The sequence below is a fragment of the Medicago sativa genome, chromosome 3, assembly GCF_051527215.1.
Source record: "Medicago sativa cultivar Bolivia chromosome 3, Bolivia_mono, whole genome shotgun sequence".
Classification (NCBI taxonomy): Eukaryota; Viridiplantae; Streptophyta; class Magnoliopsida; order Fabales; family Fabaceae; genus Medicago; species Medicago sativa.
In genome coordinates, this window is record NC_140751.1 from 31,249,130 (window position 1) to 31,263,846 (window position 14,717).

Genomic DNA, 14,717 nt, shown 5'->3' on the forward strand with positions numbered 1-14,717 from the left:
AAAAATTGGATGATTTTATGAAAAATCACCATTTGCAAGAACTTTCTGAAATCACCCACACTTCACTTGTGTTTCTTAGAGATTGTTCCCCTCACAATTTTCTTGTATTTCCCAGAGAATTATCCCAAGACTCTTGATGCGAACTGTTAGAGCATCTTATTAATTTCTTGCAATCTAAATAATCTATGAAACATGATGAATAATGAGAGAATGATGATGAAGGTTAGAAAAGAGAATAACATGTTGTAAGAGAATTGCATTAGTGAACGTGTAAGAGAATTTCATTAGTGAATGAGCAGAATGTTTACAGCTTATCTATAATAGTTGCTTGTTCGTCAAGTAACCAACTTTAGCCAACTATTTGGCTATATGTTTGTAACTAACTGCTTCTTATAAAAAAATCAATATTAAATTATTCGAACCTTAATTTGAAAATATTAATTATTTATACACACTGATTATATAAAAACTTTTTATGTTATCATCAAATAAGATTTTTTTTTTCTTCACGTCATCTAAAACTAAAAACTTCAAAACTTTTTGTTTTTTCAACTAAGATAAGGAGAATGCTAACTAGTGTCCTAAAGGCATGGTTAAACATATAAAACAAGTAAGTTTTCATGAAAAAATTGTGTAATCATTATTTTATCAAAAGTAACATATTGTATTTCCAAGACAAAATTTCTATTTGTAGATTCCTTAATCATTACCCTGAGGGCACTGGTTAGCAAGACCCTTAAAATAATAGTAGGGAAATCTCATATTGGAACCTTGAGACCAAAGAAAGTGTGGTTGGAAGAGAAGACCACAACGAGAAGAGAAATGTTAGTTCTCGCAATAAAGTTTTCATGAAAAACATCTTGAGAGCAAACGTTTTCAACTTTACTTCCACCGACCTATGTTTTTCGTTTAAAATAATACAGGCAATATTTATTTTAACGCACCCTTTCTAATATTCACTTTCTTATTTAATGAAATCAATATTTTTGAAATCGGACCGAACATCAAACAGATGAGAACTTCAGTTCATGATTCAACCGGTTAAACCTGTTGAATTGGATAATTCATAAATCAATAAAAATATTTTATTAAGTATATATTGCAACCAATGTCTTTTTTTTTTACAATGCAATTATAGGCCCAATATCCTGTCAAAAAAAAAGGCTCAATACATTATTTTACTATTAGAAAAAGCCTAAGACTTTTTCCCAATGCTTCATACCCATAATTCATAGGTTTAACGTGTAAGTATTAGTTATTAGTCCTCGGGAGATTAGCTCAGTTGGTATGGTGTTGAGATTTTCATACCCATTTCTTTCTTGTTCTTTCTATACTTTCATTATCGTCACATGTTTTGTTGTTTCATATGGTTTTTAGATCATCATATAACATTGCTTCTCTTCCTTCTGATTTGTGTTTTTTAAGAGAAAAAAAAAATTAAGAAAAGGGTTAATATATGTTTACCCATGTAATATTAGCGATTTCCGGTTTGTCCCTGTAAAAAATTTGTTTATATTCCAGAAATCTAAACAAATTTTTTACAGGGATAAACCGGAAATCGTTAATATTACATGGGGTAAACATGTATTAAAACTTAAGAAAATGGAACCAGACGTTTTCCAAAAAACCGACCCCGGTTCAACAGGTTTACCGGTTTATGGTGGTTCCAACCGGTTTTCCAGGTTTTTTATTGGTTCTATATGACTACCGGTTTATTAAGGTTGTCCGGACCGGTGCCAACTCCGATTCACGGTCCAACCAGTTGAACCGACTGGTCTGGTCCGATTTTAAAAACATTGGATGAATCCAATTAAAAAAAAAAAACACGGTTACCAACAAAACATTGGCGATTTCTTCTTCGAAAGGCAAACTTTTTAATTGAAAAGGTTAGAATTTTTCTTTGAAGAATGTAAAGGTTAGAAATGTCCACCTAAAAATTCCATGGCACAAACGTAAATAACTACCAAAGTTAGTTGGAATCCAACCAACTTGTCATTCTTCTTCCTTTCCTTCATAAACATTTGAAGAGAGCTCCGTTTCGGCTCACCCACCGCCACCTCTCCTCCGATCAATCTCCGGCGATCCCTCCGATCATTCTCCGGTATTCTTTTTCATCACCCTCTCTCAACACTTCATCCATGATCATGCACCTTCTTCTATTTCTACACGAAAGACAATGATATAATTCTATATAATCACATATGTGTTGGACAAGGACAATGACACTTGTCGAATTGTTTGGGCTACAGAGCTTTTTAATAATAATTTTCTGTGATTCAATTGCCTCAATTGTACAATTTTTACTTGTTTTTTTGAGATGAAATTTGACATATAAGTAATTGAGATTTTTTTGTTCTTGTATTGAATTTGATTTGTTGGATTTTGAATTGGAAAGGTGGGTGTAGAGAAATCGGAACGATGAGTGAGGTATTTGATGGGTACGAGCGGCAATATTGTGAGCTATCGGCTATTCTTTCCCGACAGTGTACTGCAGCTTCTGCTCTCGATGGAGGTAATGGATTCTCTTTGTTTAAGGTGGTTAATTATTTTTTAGATTATTATGAATGTGAAAAAAAATAATTATATGTTTGGTTTTGTGATGGTGAAAATTGATTTTGGCTGAAAGGGGGTTGATAGTTAAGTGATTAAAGTATGAATATGTTCATGTTGTGTTTGAACTTTTGAAACACAGACACTGACACTGGGCATGACCCTGACATAGCACATTGACATCGGTGATAATGTGAGAAAATGAATTAATTGAATGAAATCACATGTGTCGGTGTCGGACACCGGACATCCTTCAATCATAGATGTCGGTGTTACAGAGGTTTGAATTGTTGTAATCAGAATCGATATTGTGTATGTGTATATGTCTTCCAATTGTAATAAATTTGAAAAATGACTATTTTTTAGCTTTTAGGTAGGATTGATTTAGGGATTGGAGTCGATTTTGAGGCCAGAAGCCAAACATAACAAATTTGTGGGAAAATTACGTTTGAATGGCCCAAACTTGATTGTGGGAGCTCTGACGTTGAACCGAACAGACATATAAAAAAATGATAATGTTGTTTCGCATTCTAAAGCTAATAATCAGATGTAAACTAAAGTTTGTGAATTTAAACTTGTTGTACTTGAAGATTTATTTTTATTTACAATATTTGTCACATTTCATGTTTTCAAATATTTGTATAACAGAGTTAAAATAAGGTGACAATATTGTAATTGTAAATAAAAATAAAAACAGAAGAAATTAATCATGGTAAACTGAAACTAGCTGATATTGATCATTATATCCTAGATTGATTGGACATGTTGTCCATGATGTTAATACTTGGGTGTTGTGTTAGTAGATGCAATAATTCTACTGCACTGCACATATTTTCATTTGAATGAGAGGAACTTTACTGTCAAAAAAAGAAGAAAATGTGCTATAAAACCAAACAAGTACTTTGCTTTTTATTTAGTTTTCTATTGATGGTTTGCTAAGTTGTGTAGAGTTAATAACTTCTATTGGAAAACTGGTTCTTTGAATATTGTCATAGAAAAAGATGTGGTAATTTTGATTTGTTTAGTTCCTAAAGATGGCATGGTATCGAAGTTTACCTGATTGATTTACTAGCTACCATTTTGTGTTGTAGAACAGAAGAAGCAAAAACTGTCTGAAATAAAAGCTGGATTGGAGGATGCTGATACCTTGGTATAATTGAACCTCTCCCCTCCTCCTCATCATCATCCCCCCCCGGTGTTTGACTCTAATAATTCCCACTTGAAAATGTTCAGATTCGGAAAATGGACCTTGAGGCTAGGAGCTTGCAGCCAAGTATGAAGGCAACCCTTCTTGCCAAATTAAGGGAATATAAAACTGATTTGAACAATTTGAAAAATGAACTTAAAAGAGTCACATCAGCTAATGCCAACATCACTGCTCGAGATGAGTTGTTGGAGTTAGGAAGGATTGATTCACTAGCGGTATATCTTTTAGCCATTCTTCCTCGGATATTAATAGGTGTTTATCTTTTTGAACTGCGAGTTTAGATTACTATTACGCATGTAAGAAGATGAAATACTGGGTTACTTGTAAATTTACACTGCTAAAGGCCTTTTTATTTAGTGGGGGGTAGGGTAGCTCAACTGGTATGAGTTAAGGGTTAAAGAAGTTAAACAAATTAAATGATCGGAGCTCAAACCCTGTTGAATGAGAAAAATACTAAGATACAACTAATTATACCATTTTCGTATCGGAGGTCATGAATTGTTTTCAAACATGAGCCTCCAAGTCAGGATGGTACATTCATAAAACATGTAAATGGGTTGAAATATTTTATGTTCTTTCTAGGGTGAAGAGTGGTAGGTATTGCCCGGTAGAGATGTTTATAACTCAACATTGAATTCATTTGACATTTGAATTTCAGTTGTGTATCTCATAAGCAGCAACGTTTATGCCTCTCTTCATTTATTACGAATTCTCATTGCTACTTATCAAATGCTAGAACAGGTATCAAATGATCAAAAGGGAAGACTTTTGATGACTACTGAGAGATTAAATCAATCCACTGATAGGTTAACAAACAGCAGAAAAACATTGCTTGAGACAGAGGAGCTAGGTGTCTCTATCCTCCAAGATTTGCATCAACAACGCCAATCTCTACTCCATGCCCATAAATCGGTAAGTTCTACCACTTAGATCTCCGTTTTGTAATTCATCGGCGACCCTTGAGTCCAAATGATTTAACATTTGATACTCAAACTCAACTAACAACTACACTTATACAAGACAAGACACTTCATTATTTCGAATGGTTTTCCCTACGCTGAATCAATCCGACTTCATGGCGTGGCAAATATGAGTTTCTATGTTAACTGATTTTTTTTTTTTTTTTCTGATTCAGCTTCATGGAGTGGATGATAACATTAGCAAGAGCAAGAAAATTTTGGCAGCCATGTCAAAAAGGATGAGCAGGAACAAATGGATTGTTGGCTCCTTGATGGCGGTTCTGGTCCTTGCAATCATATTAATTCTATATTTTAAGCTGACACATTAGTCTGCTATCTTTGCTTTATAGTTGTATCACAGATTCAAGTGTATGTTTCCCATCAATGTGGCAGTGTTTCAAGAGTTATATGAAAAATAGTTCTTACATGTTTCTTTTATTACATGTAAAATTCTTTCATTCAATCTAATGAGAACGTTCCATCTTTTATGCATTGTTCAATTAATTTTATGGTACTTTGAAGTTTGAACTAGCACATGCAAAGAAAAGCAGAAAAATCACCAGAATGGCATAAAAAAAAAAAAGTTGGTAAATTAAACAGTGGAATGGCAATAATTTGTTGTTGTCCATCAATATTAGGACTTCACTATTCCAAAGTGAATTTTCAATTTATAGGATATAATAGCTCAACCATTGATGAAAAATAAGTATTTTTATTTATTGTTTGGATAAAAATCGTAGACATTTTAATTTTCTGTTCCTAAACAATTAAACCACGGAGTCCAGCTATTCAATCTATACTTGAAACATTCTAGTAGTTTAGACAACAATTTGTAACACAGTAACTCTAATCACAAGTTATAAAAACAACAGAAATTTTAATTTTTGACATCCCCCATAATTAAAGCACAGTACATTACTCCATCCGAACCTTCTGAATCAGATTAACACAGTATGTACAAGGCAAACCTTGGCAATTAGTGATTAAGATCATTGGCTCCTGAGTCCTTACTAAACCAAGGAATTAAACAGCAAAATCAACATTTTTAATGTCTCACCATTAGTGATCAAGATCGCATCAACGGTATTTAACAACAATTATACGGTAATATAAGACTGGAACACACACAAACACACAGAATTAGAGAAAGGAAAGGCTTTGGATAGTTGAGAAATTTTACTGAACTCCATAAAGATAGAGCTAAAAGAAATGGTACTTTGAAAATTCGAGCAGAAAAAGCTTTTAGATAGTTGTAAATTTTGATTAAACATGGAATTTTTGAAAGAAAAAAAAAAAACTCATCAGGACAATAAGATTTCTTAACAAAAATATATGAAAGCACAGCCTGCTTTTATCAGTTCAATAGAGCTTAAGAATGTTATGAAACTTTCAACTGCATTGGAAATTGTCGACAGGAGGTATACAGAGGTATACCTTCCAATGATCTCATAGCCAGACGGATCATTTGAGGAAGCAATATTCAGAAAATGACCCAGCTATAATTGATGAGGGTGTACACTGGATCTGCAACCCTCATAGCAAGTGATGGCCAATTAATGCAGAGACAACAATTTTCCATTGAAGAAGGAATAGAGGCAGATCCTTGATAGGATAATATAGGAACTGATTGGCCCTTAGTCATTTCGACGACATGACAGTTTAACATATTCAAGCATCCCTGGGAGAGTAATCTCTAGCTCCCTTCATTTTCATCATATTCAATGGAAGGAGGCTGTCCATTAAGATCCACATTAACACCATTCATCTTACTGACAAACTGTCCCCTCACACGAGGCCGTCTTTCAGCAAGTTGTTTCCGATTGACATACCTAATTTTCTTATCAAAACAGCGCTCTTTCTTTTTCTGTCTGAATTTAATCAATGCTGCTTCTCTCCTATCAACTTTACTTAATTTTGCTTCGGATGAACTTCCGAAGGATGGCCATGACTGACCTGAAGGAATCTGACCTGGTTGTAAGCACATATTCATTGGGTAATAGGGGTAGGACATCATTCCGGTGGTATGAGGACCGCCTTGTGGAACATGATTGTAGTGAGCAATCATAGATGTACCAGCATGATTCTGCAGGTCGTGGACATTCTTTTGATACATTTGCGCCGATGAAGGCATCATAACATGATTAACTCCCGATGACAAATAATATGGATAAGCATGTTGTGCAGTCATGTTAGATCTTTCACGCTCAGGACAATGAACCCCATTTCTTGGATGCATCAGACAGTTGTGATGCAAATTTTGCGCAGGCATGTTAGACATATCGAGCTCAGAACAATAGGTCCCATTTCTTGGATGTATAAGACTGTTGTGATGCAAATTTTCTTCTTCGTAACGGTTTTTCTGTGAGGCTTCCAAAGATGCAGGTGGAGTACAAGATCTCTCAATAGATAAAGAACCAGGTATACTATTGCTGCTGGGGAAGTCATCTTGCGATTGACTATCGCAAGTTTCTCCATTTTTGCATACTTCGAGATCACTAACCCCTTGTTGAGCACATGCTTCATGCAAAACTTCCATCCTCACATGTAAGGCGGCATTGTCAGCATGAACAATCCCTTCAAGGTTTCTTTTTAGCATTGATGCTTTAACATATGTGAAGAAAGCTGATGACTCCCCAACCCCAATCCTTAGTTCGCTCTTCTTTGGAGCAAATGAAAAAGAAGCTACAAAAATAAATTACAGCATCATCAGAGAGAACAATTAAAAATGGAAACAATATATTCACGCAAGTTTAATAAAATTTTATTCAGCCTCAGGACCTAAAAAATCTGTTGAAAATTTGGGGCCTAACTCATCCTTACAAAACCGGCTTGTAAGGTGAGGAGTGCCTCCACCCTCTCAAAGCCAACACAAGGCATCTCAAATGTCGTAATTAGGCGACAAGGGGCAGATCACAATAAAGGTGGAATTTCCAACAAAATCCCTTTTGGATTGAAGCCATTTCAGATTAGAAAGTAGAAACTATGGAGTTATAGAAGACGAGCTACCACAAGTAATTCAGTTACATGTACAATTACATACTTGCAGACATAAATTGCCAAAAAGGTGGGGAAAGATGAGAAAACCAAAATAAATCATTATTTGTTTAATTTTATGGAATTCAATAACTAGAATGGGTTGTTCTAACAATACTTTGGAAGTAGTTGGCCATTACTGATAGGCATCCGGATTAAGAGAAGAGAAAATAGTATTACTGATTGTAAAATGAACTATTGCAGAAGATGAACCCCTCCTTCCAACTATTTTGCTACCTGTCCTAACACCCTGCCAACTCAGCAAGTGCAACCAATTCCCTCCCTTTAAGCAATTCTGTTTCATGTGAATAATCCTCCCCAAGTACTAGGCTTCCCATACTTTGAGCCCAACAACTGACCCACCCATTCCCCAGGTTCCATCAATTCCACTATATAACTTCAATGCTAATGCAAAAAAAAAAAAAGTTATATAAAAAAGACGAATGAAGAAAAGAAGCACACCTGTTCGCTGATCATTTACTCCATGGACATCAGGCTGACATTCTGATGCATGATCATCTGGAGGTTCCTCAACAGCATCAGCATTAGCAATAGTAGACTGAAAAGGTATATACATGAAATAACTACATATGACAGCATCTCAGATTTGAAGTTACGAGCAGTTATATAACAATATCTGCTCATATAGCTTAAATATCATTATGCAGTATGTAGCTGGGTGAATAAAAAGGTATTAGAGTATTTTGACTTCATTGCACACTCATTTATTTGTATACGCAAAAAACTTAAAGCTGTTTCTAGTTTCTACACGATTGGATCACCTCTGGTTTTGTGCATGGACACACCCCACTTTCCTATTGTGACCCTTCCTCTTTGTTTTTGTATTAATGTTGCAACATTTTATATCTTCAATTTATGATTATACAACTCTTTTCAAAGTATTACTTCATAAACTTCCTGATCTGCTCATGGTTTTCAAGCTCGTGCAGCTTAAAATTTATTTTAGGGCAACTAATTCAGGAGTTGGAACTGAATAGTTATGTATGTTCCTTTAAAAATGGTCATTTGCATTTATCCAGTAATCAACAATTTATCATACCAATAACTTGTGGGGCACATAGTTCAATCTCTATAGCAGCATCAGACTTGATATTGCATTTACAAAGAAAAAGGGATACGAAAATATTTAGCATGCAAGCATGTCACTGTCAAAGTTTGCACTCTGAAAGGTTGGTCGCAAAGTGACTCCAAAGTTTAATTTAAGAAATCTTCGGTGCATAGATTAATCAATTTTCAAGGCTTATCATGAGTCATGTGCTCGCATAAATTGTTCATTATTTAAATACTGCTTTTTAACGCTCACCTCTTGCTCTTGTTGGACTGATATTCCTGTCTCTTGAATAGTGCTTCTCTTCGAGTTATCATCAGTGTCATCGGAGAACAGGGTGGTACTGTTTGTATTGTTATCGCTAGGCTCTGATACTACCAGATCAAAGTCATAATTTAACATGTTCTTCTCTGCAAGTCCAAGCTGCCAGCAAAAATATAAAAGCTATTTCAATTTGAAATCAGGAAGGTCTATGCGAGAATGGAAAATCCAGATAAAAGTGTCGTGTGTGTCTACATGCAAAGAGCAGAATCAAGCTAGACTATGGTTGAGAGGTCACCATTCTACATTCCATATTATATTGTATGGTTGATCCCCATAAGTTCATATGAAAATCTCCTGTGAAGGATGATTGTCTCTTAAAATTCCAACTTATAATCTGAAAAAGTCGTATAACATAACTGAATGCAAAATAAAACTCCCAACTACAATTGACGTCAGTTTGATTTTCATAGACATAAAGATGGTACTCTCTTGAACATTTCTTGGTTTAATAACTTAGCAAATACTCCTTCTGTCCCTATATATAAGACCCTTTCGTAAGTATTGGTGGATAGAGTGCAAACAATCACATAATGCAAGTATGAGGTCAATAATTATAAGGGCCAATTCGAAAAGCTAATATACATCCCTGACAAGTTTATTGCTTGCTGCTATTAACTACTCCCTCCGTCCCTATATCTAAGCACCCATTTGATTTTATTTTCGTCCCTAAATGTAAACCCCTTTTCATAAGCATTTATTATTTTTTTCCTAAGCATACCCCTAATTAATACTACTATCTTGTCTTGAAATATGAAAAGTCAAATTTAATACACATACAAGCAAAGGACAATTTCGTAATATTAACACACAAAACAGACACATTAATTACACTGACAACATTTCTTAAGAAATGTGAAAAAGGCAATGGGTGCCTACATTAAGGGATGGAGGGAGTACTTTTCTTAATACCCATGAATCAGGTTAGTGAGTCTTATATTAAGGGACAGAGGGAATAGTAAGCATCCCCTATGATTTGATATGAAATATGGCTTCCAGGACATAGTAAGCATCCCCTATGACTCCATACAAGATTGACCAAATGATTATGATAAGTAAAGAAAACATAATATTTTTTACATTATATTCAAGGTTCTTGTTATTTTCTCTCCTCTCATCTAATATCTCACAACTTAAACACATGTAGACAAAGACCTTTCAAATTAATTCAAACTCACATTTGCATAAGGTTTAAATACTGACAATCTGCAGGAGTGTTTAATTTGTTTTCATTATCTGATTTTGTTTTACTAATTTCAAAAGTAATAACTCAATTTCTATTTTTAAAAAATTTGTACTGGAAATAGGGAAAACAATACGAGACTCTAGATATAGAAAACAAAGTCAAAACAATGTAACATTTCTTTTAAATAAAAGTGATAACAAAAAATGAAAATGGAAAGCACACACATAAATTTCTAAATTTCTAAATACAATGGTTGCGATGGTGAAAGTTGACAGAACAAAACGAAGGTGTAAATCCAAGTTAGTTAGTCCTCTACATCCATTTAATATTGCACAATGTTTACAGACACAGTAAGTTGGTGACAAATTAATTATGGATGATTGAACTACAAAATTATAAAGATTCATAGATATGAAGTTGGAAAATACAAACCATGCGCCTCCTTCTCCACATGTGCGTCCACAAATTTAAGAGTTCATTAGTGCGTAAAGGCTTTACTAGATAGTCTGCCGCTCCGAGTCTCAAGCACTTAACAACAACGGATACCTCATCTTGTGCAGACATCACTTATCAAAACAAGATGTTCAAAACATTGATGAGGACCAGAACATAATTTGATTTAACTCAAGAATTTTATTGGTTTGTCAGAGCAAAGTAAATAACTAAATCTTACTTATAATAGGAATTCTGCGCAATTCTTTGTCTCGGGCTATGTACTTCAACATCTTCATGCCCTTCTTCTTCGGAAGGCCAACTTCAGCCAGTATGAGATCTATAGTTTCCTTCTCTGCATTCAGTGCATCAATTACTTGTCTTGCTGACTTCACTGAAATAACTGTCAAGCATGAAAAATCAACTGTTTTAGAAATTAATGCATAAGCTTTAAACTACACAAGCCAACCACTTTACGTTAAACCCCCTAGGAATAAAACAAATCAATAAAGTAACCAGTTTTTAATTGATAGAAAAAACTTCTCCAAATGTTTATACTCTGATATTAAAAGCCAAATTTTAGACACTGTTATACTGTTATCAATGGAATACTACATTTTATGATGACCAGCCAAAAATCCATCATATAAACAGGCGTTGCGGCCTATGGCAGAAACATGGTAGGTTTGATAGGTGTTGCAATTTATGATGGCTAACACAAAATCAACCATTACATAACACCATGGTGGAAATTAATCAATATTGCTTAAGTCTCAAAACTATAAACACCCGATGAGAATCTAGAATGTTTATATATATCTATACATCTCGTCACATATTCAACACATGGACCTCAAAGGTGAAAAACAATAAAAGATAGGGTCAATCACTAATCGAAACCAACATTAAAGAATGAAATTAAAATGACTAAAATTATCCTAGAGAATGGCGGTCAAAGGATGCTGATGCAGCCTTGATCGCGATGATCACACTACAGTCACAAATACATCAAAAACCTCGGTGTCACAGACCTTTTCCTAAAACCTTGATTGTGGCCGCGCCGTCACAGGCCAACATACAAATATGGCTAACAAATTCAAATAGAATCATTTGACACACACATGAGCAAAACAAAAAAACATATTTATATAAAAATTCAGAATTTCACAAACAATAAAACCATTCATAATCAACAAAATAGGCAAAAATGATGTGCTAATTGTATAAAAGTTCAGAATTCATTCATACATACCTTGATAACAACATCTCAAGAGAAGTGTAAAAACCTCTTGAGAGGTATTTGAATCAGTATCACAAAGCAAAATCCTCACTTTACTTCTATCAACAAAACCATCACCAATTTTCTTACTATTATTCAAATCAAACCCTTCACTCTCCATACCCCAAAAAAAATAAAATCACTTTACTAAAAATACAAAAACTTTACAATCACAAAAACCCTTTACCTTCTAAATCAAAAACACTAGAGAACTTCCATTAAAAATAAATACAAATCATTTTTTTCACAACCCCCACTATACAAAACCATTGATTTAAGCCATAAAATTGAAAACCCATGATTTTCCAAGTTGATCAAACAACTATATCCAACAAACCGAGGACGACAACGTTGTCAGAACAAATAAACCGACAGAGATAAAGGCTGTGTTTCTACGGCGCATGTTAGCAAAGTTTTAGAAAATTAGTTTTTACAAAAATTGAAAGTTGAAGCATTTGTTAGAAGATGAAGATCTTAATTTGGAAATGGTGAAGACTAACATGCGCGGGAGTAGATGGTGTAGGGTAGTGAAAGGAGGGACGTGGAAAAGAGAGGGAAAAAGTGCAATAAAAAAAGGGAAGGAGATTGGGTGTTGCCGTTGGGATGGTTAGGTAGAGATAGAGCAAAGGACACGTCACTTGTAGATTTTTCTTTGTGGGGTATACTCCAAAATATCTCATCACTTTAACAAAAAGGTGAGTAACTAAAAAAGTCTTTGTCGGATAAGAGGTAAAAGGACGTTTAATCAGGACAATTAAGAAGATAATCGTAAGGAGGAAAAGAAGGGACATAAATGGTTCCTCCTCCAACATAAGATTTGATGTTTCATTATTGGCACCGTTGAAAATACAGATCGAACGACTCAATGTTAATGACGTTTGAATCAAGGGGAAAGATTGGGGACTTTCCTTCAACCAACCCATCATCATTTGATCCTTCGCTAGAAAGGGGACGTTTGCGTCGACCAAAGAATTACTTGGGATATGTAACAACAAAAGGTGCAATCGACGCACGAAACCCAAATCTCTGGTGAAACGATAGGCCACGACCGAAAAATTTAAAGACTAAATGCACTTGAACTAAAACATTCACTTCCATTGGATGACAACAACTGACAGAAAGGTCATTCAGACACCTCAATATGTCAAAAGTCATTTACTATATGTTAATATTTTTTAAAATATAAAAAGAAAAACAAATTAAAATTACAATTTCAGATGGGTTGCCATTATGTGTCAATTCTCTTCAAGATGAAGCTAAATCATCATAGAAATTTTTTAAGAAAACTCCAGTAATAAAGAAATATTTTAAAGTTGAGCTTTAATAGAAGATTTGAAAATAAGATGAAGCGAAACCACCATGTCATTGTCAAAACACTCTCCTAAGCAAAAATATACCTCAAACAAATGGAAGACCACCCTTTTCACCAGCGAGGAAGAAGAAAAACAAATATCAACTGTCTTTGTAAATATAAAAAAGAAAAAGCAATATTCCCCGAGGTTGGACGTGCACATCCATGTAAATAGATGATCATGCCAGATATGTCATTTCTCATTGATAGTTCTACTATCCATCAAAACAGAGTAATCGGTAACCTTTTTTCCTTTACGCGGTGCATCGTCACAAAGAGACCGAACATGTATCTACCACACGTAAATGACAATCATTTTATGATGGTAACCTTTTTTCCTTATGTTTTTAATAAGTTTGTATTTAATGTTATCATTGTTTATGTGTAACCATCATAAATTATATTTGACGTGTGTCCAATTCCTCCCACTTCAGTATTATAGGCACCACAATGTCAAGATGATGCAAAGCCACTAGAGCCTATATATGGCCATAGGATGGTTAGTTATAATGAACTCAATCGGATGACAAATAATGAGATAAACGGAGATGATCATGTTGTGATTGAAGTTGACAACCTTGGACTATGATTGTGGCATAGACCTTGAGACAGATTAGTTGAAATATATATCATTAGAGAACTAAACACATATTATATATAATGTATTTTTGATATAATTATATATGGTTTTATTATTATAACCTTCTAGTCTTCGATATAATTATGTATACTGAAAACTTGTTAAATCTCCAAAGGTTCAAAACCATTTTATGTGGTTTGGTGAACTTTGGGATGATTAGGATCATATAATCCAAAAATCTACAAATTTGGTTTAGATTATATAATGCAAACAAGATTTAAATGAGAATTATAGAGGGCAAACGAGAAGTCGGAATGTGGTATAAAAAATCCCTTTTTAGTTTTAGACTCAACATTTAGAAAGTTACACCAATTCAACTTTAATCTGTTGAATATTTTAAAAATAAAAAATAAAAAGTTAGAACTTGAATTATGCTCCATGTAGCCTGTAGGTTCCATTCCACATAATCACATTGTTAAACTTGAATTTGTGACATTCATGACACACAAGAAACGGTTCAACAGTGTTTTAAAGAGTGAGAACAAATTTGCAACAACTACACCAAAGTGCTTCTACTCTTCAGAAGCTTCTTAAGAGAAAAAAAACCACCCACTTTCAATTCCATTGGTAGCTTTTCTTTCATGTTTGCCCTTTAAAGCCTCATCATAACAAAAGTGTGGCATGATTTTCCTATTCACTTCCAACAGCTGAAACCTGTCTTACATAATTGTTCTGTTTTTTTTTTTTGTT

The 14,717-nt window shown here is 34.2% G+C and overlaps 1 protein-coding gene and 1 pseudogene across 3 annotated transcripts; one reads left to right on the top strand and one right to left on the bottom strand.

Moving 5' to 3' along the window:
* The first annotated feature begins 1,903 nt into the window (after positions 1–1,903).
* On the top strand, positions 1,904–5,216 carry LOC146937118 (vesicle transport v-SNARE 13-like). 2 transcript variants are annotated; one of them, XM_085751580.1, is made up of 6 exons: positions 1,904–2,101; positions 2,396–2,512; positions 3,642–3,700; positions 3,784–3,972; positions 4,499–4,669; positions 4,893–5,216. In XM_085751580.1, exons 2-6 carry the CDS (start codon positions 2,419–2,421, stop codon positions 5,043–5,045), a joined length of 666 nt encoding a protein of 221 aa, XP_085607706.1. In that variant the 5' UTR covers positions 1,904–2,101; positions 2,396–2,418; the 3' UTR covers positions 5,046–5,216. The 2 variants fall into 2 exon arrangements, with proteins under 2 accessions (XP_085607706.1, XP_085607707.1); XM_085751581.1 differs by having other exon boundaries at positions 1,917–2,101; positions 3,647–3,700.
* A 979-nt stretch (positions 5,217–6,195) lies between these two features.
* On the bottom strand, positions 6,196–12,579 carry LOC146937119 (two-component response regulator-like APRR1; annotated as a pseudogene). Its single transcript, XR_015030843.1, has 6 exons — positions 12,010–12,579; positions 10,999–11,160; positions 10,758–10,891; positions 9,074–9,241; positions 8,212–8,308; positions 6,196–7,398 (listed from the first exon to the last, which is right to left on the bottom strand). The product of XR_015030843.1 is annotated as a two-component response regulator-like APRR1 (transcript).
* Between the last annotated feature and the right edge of the window lie 2,138 nt (positions 12,580–14,717).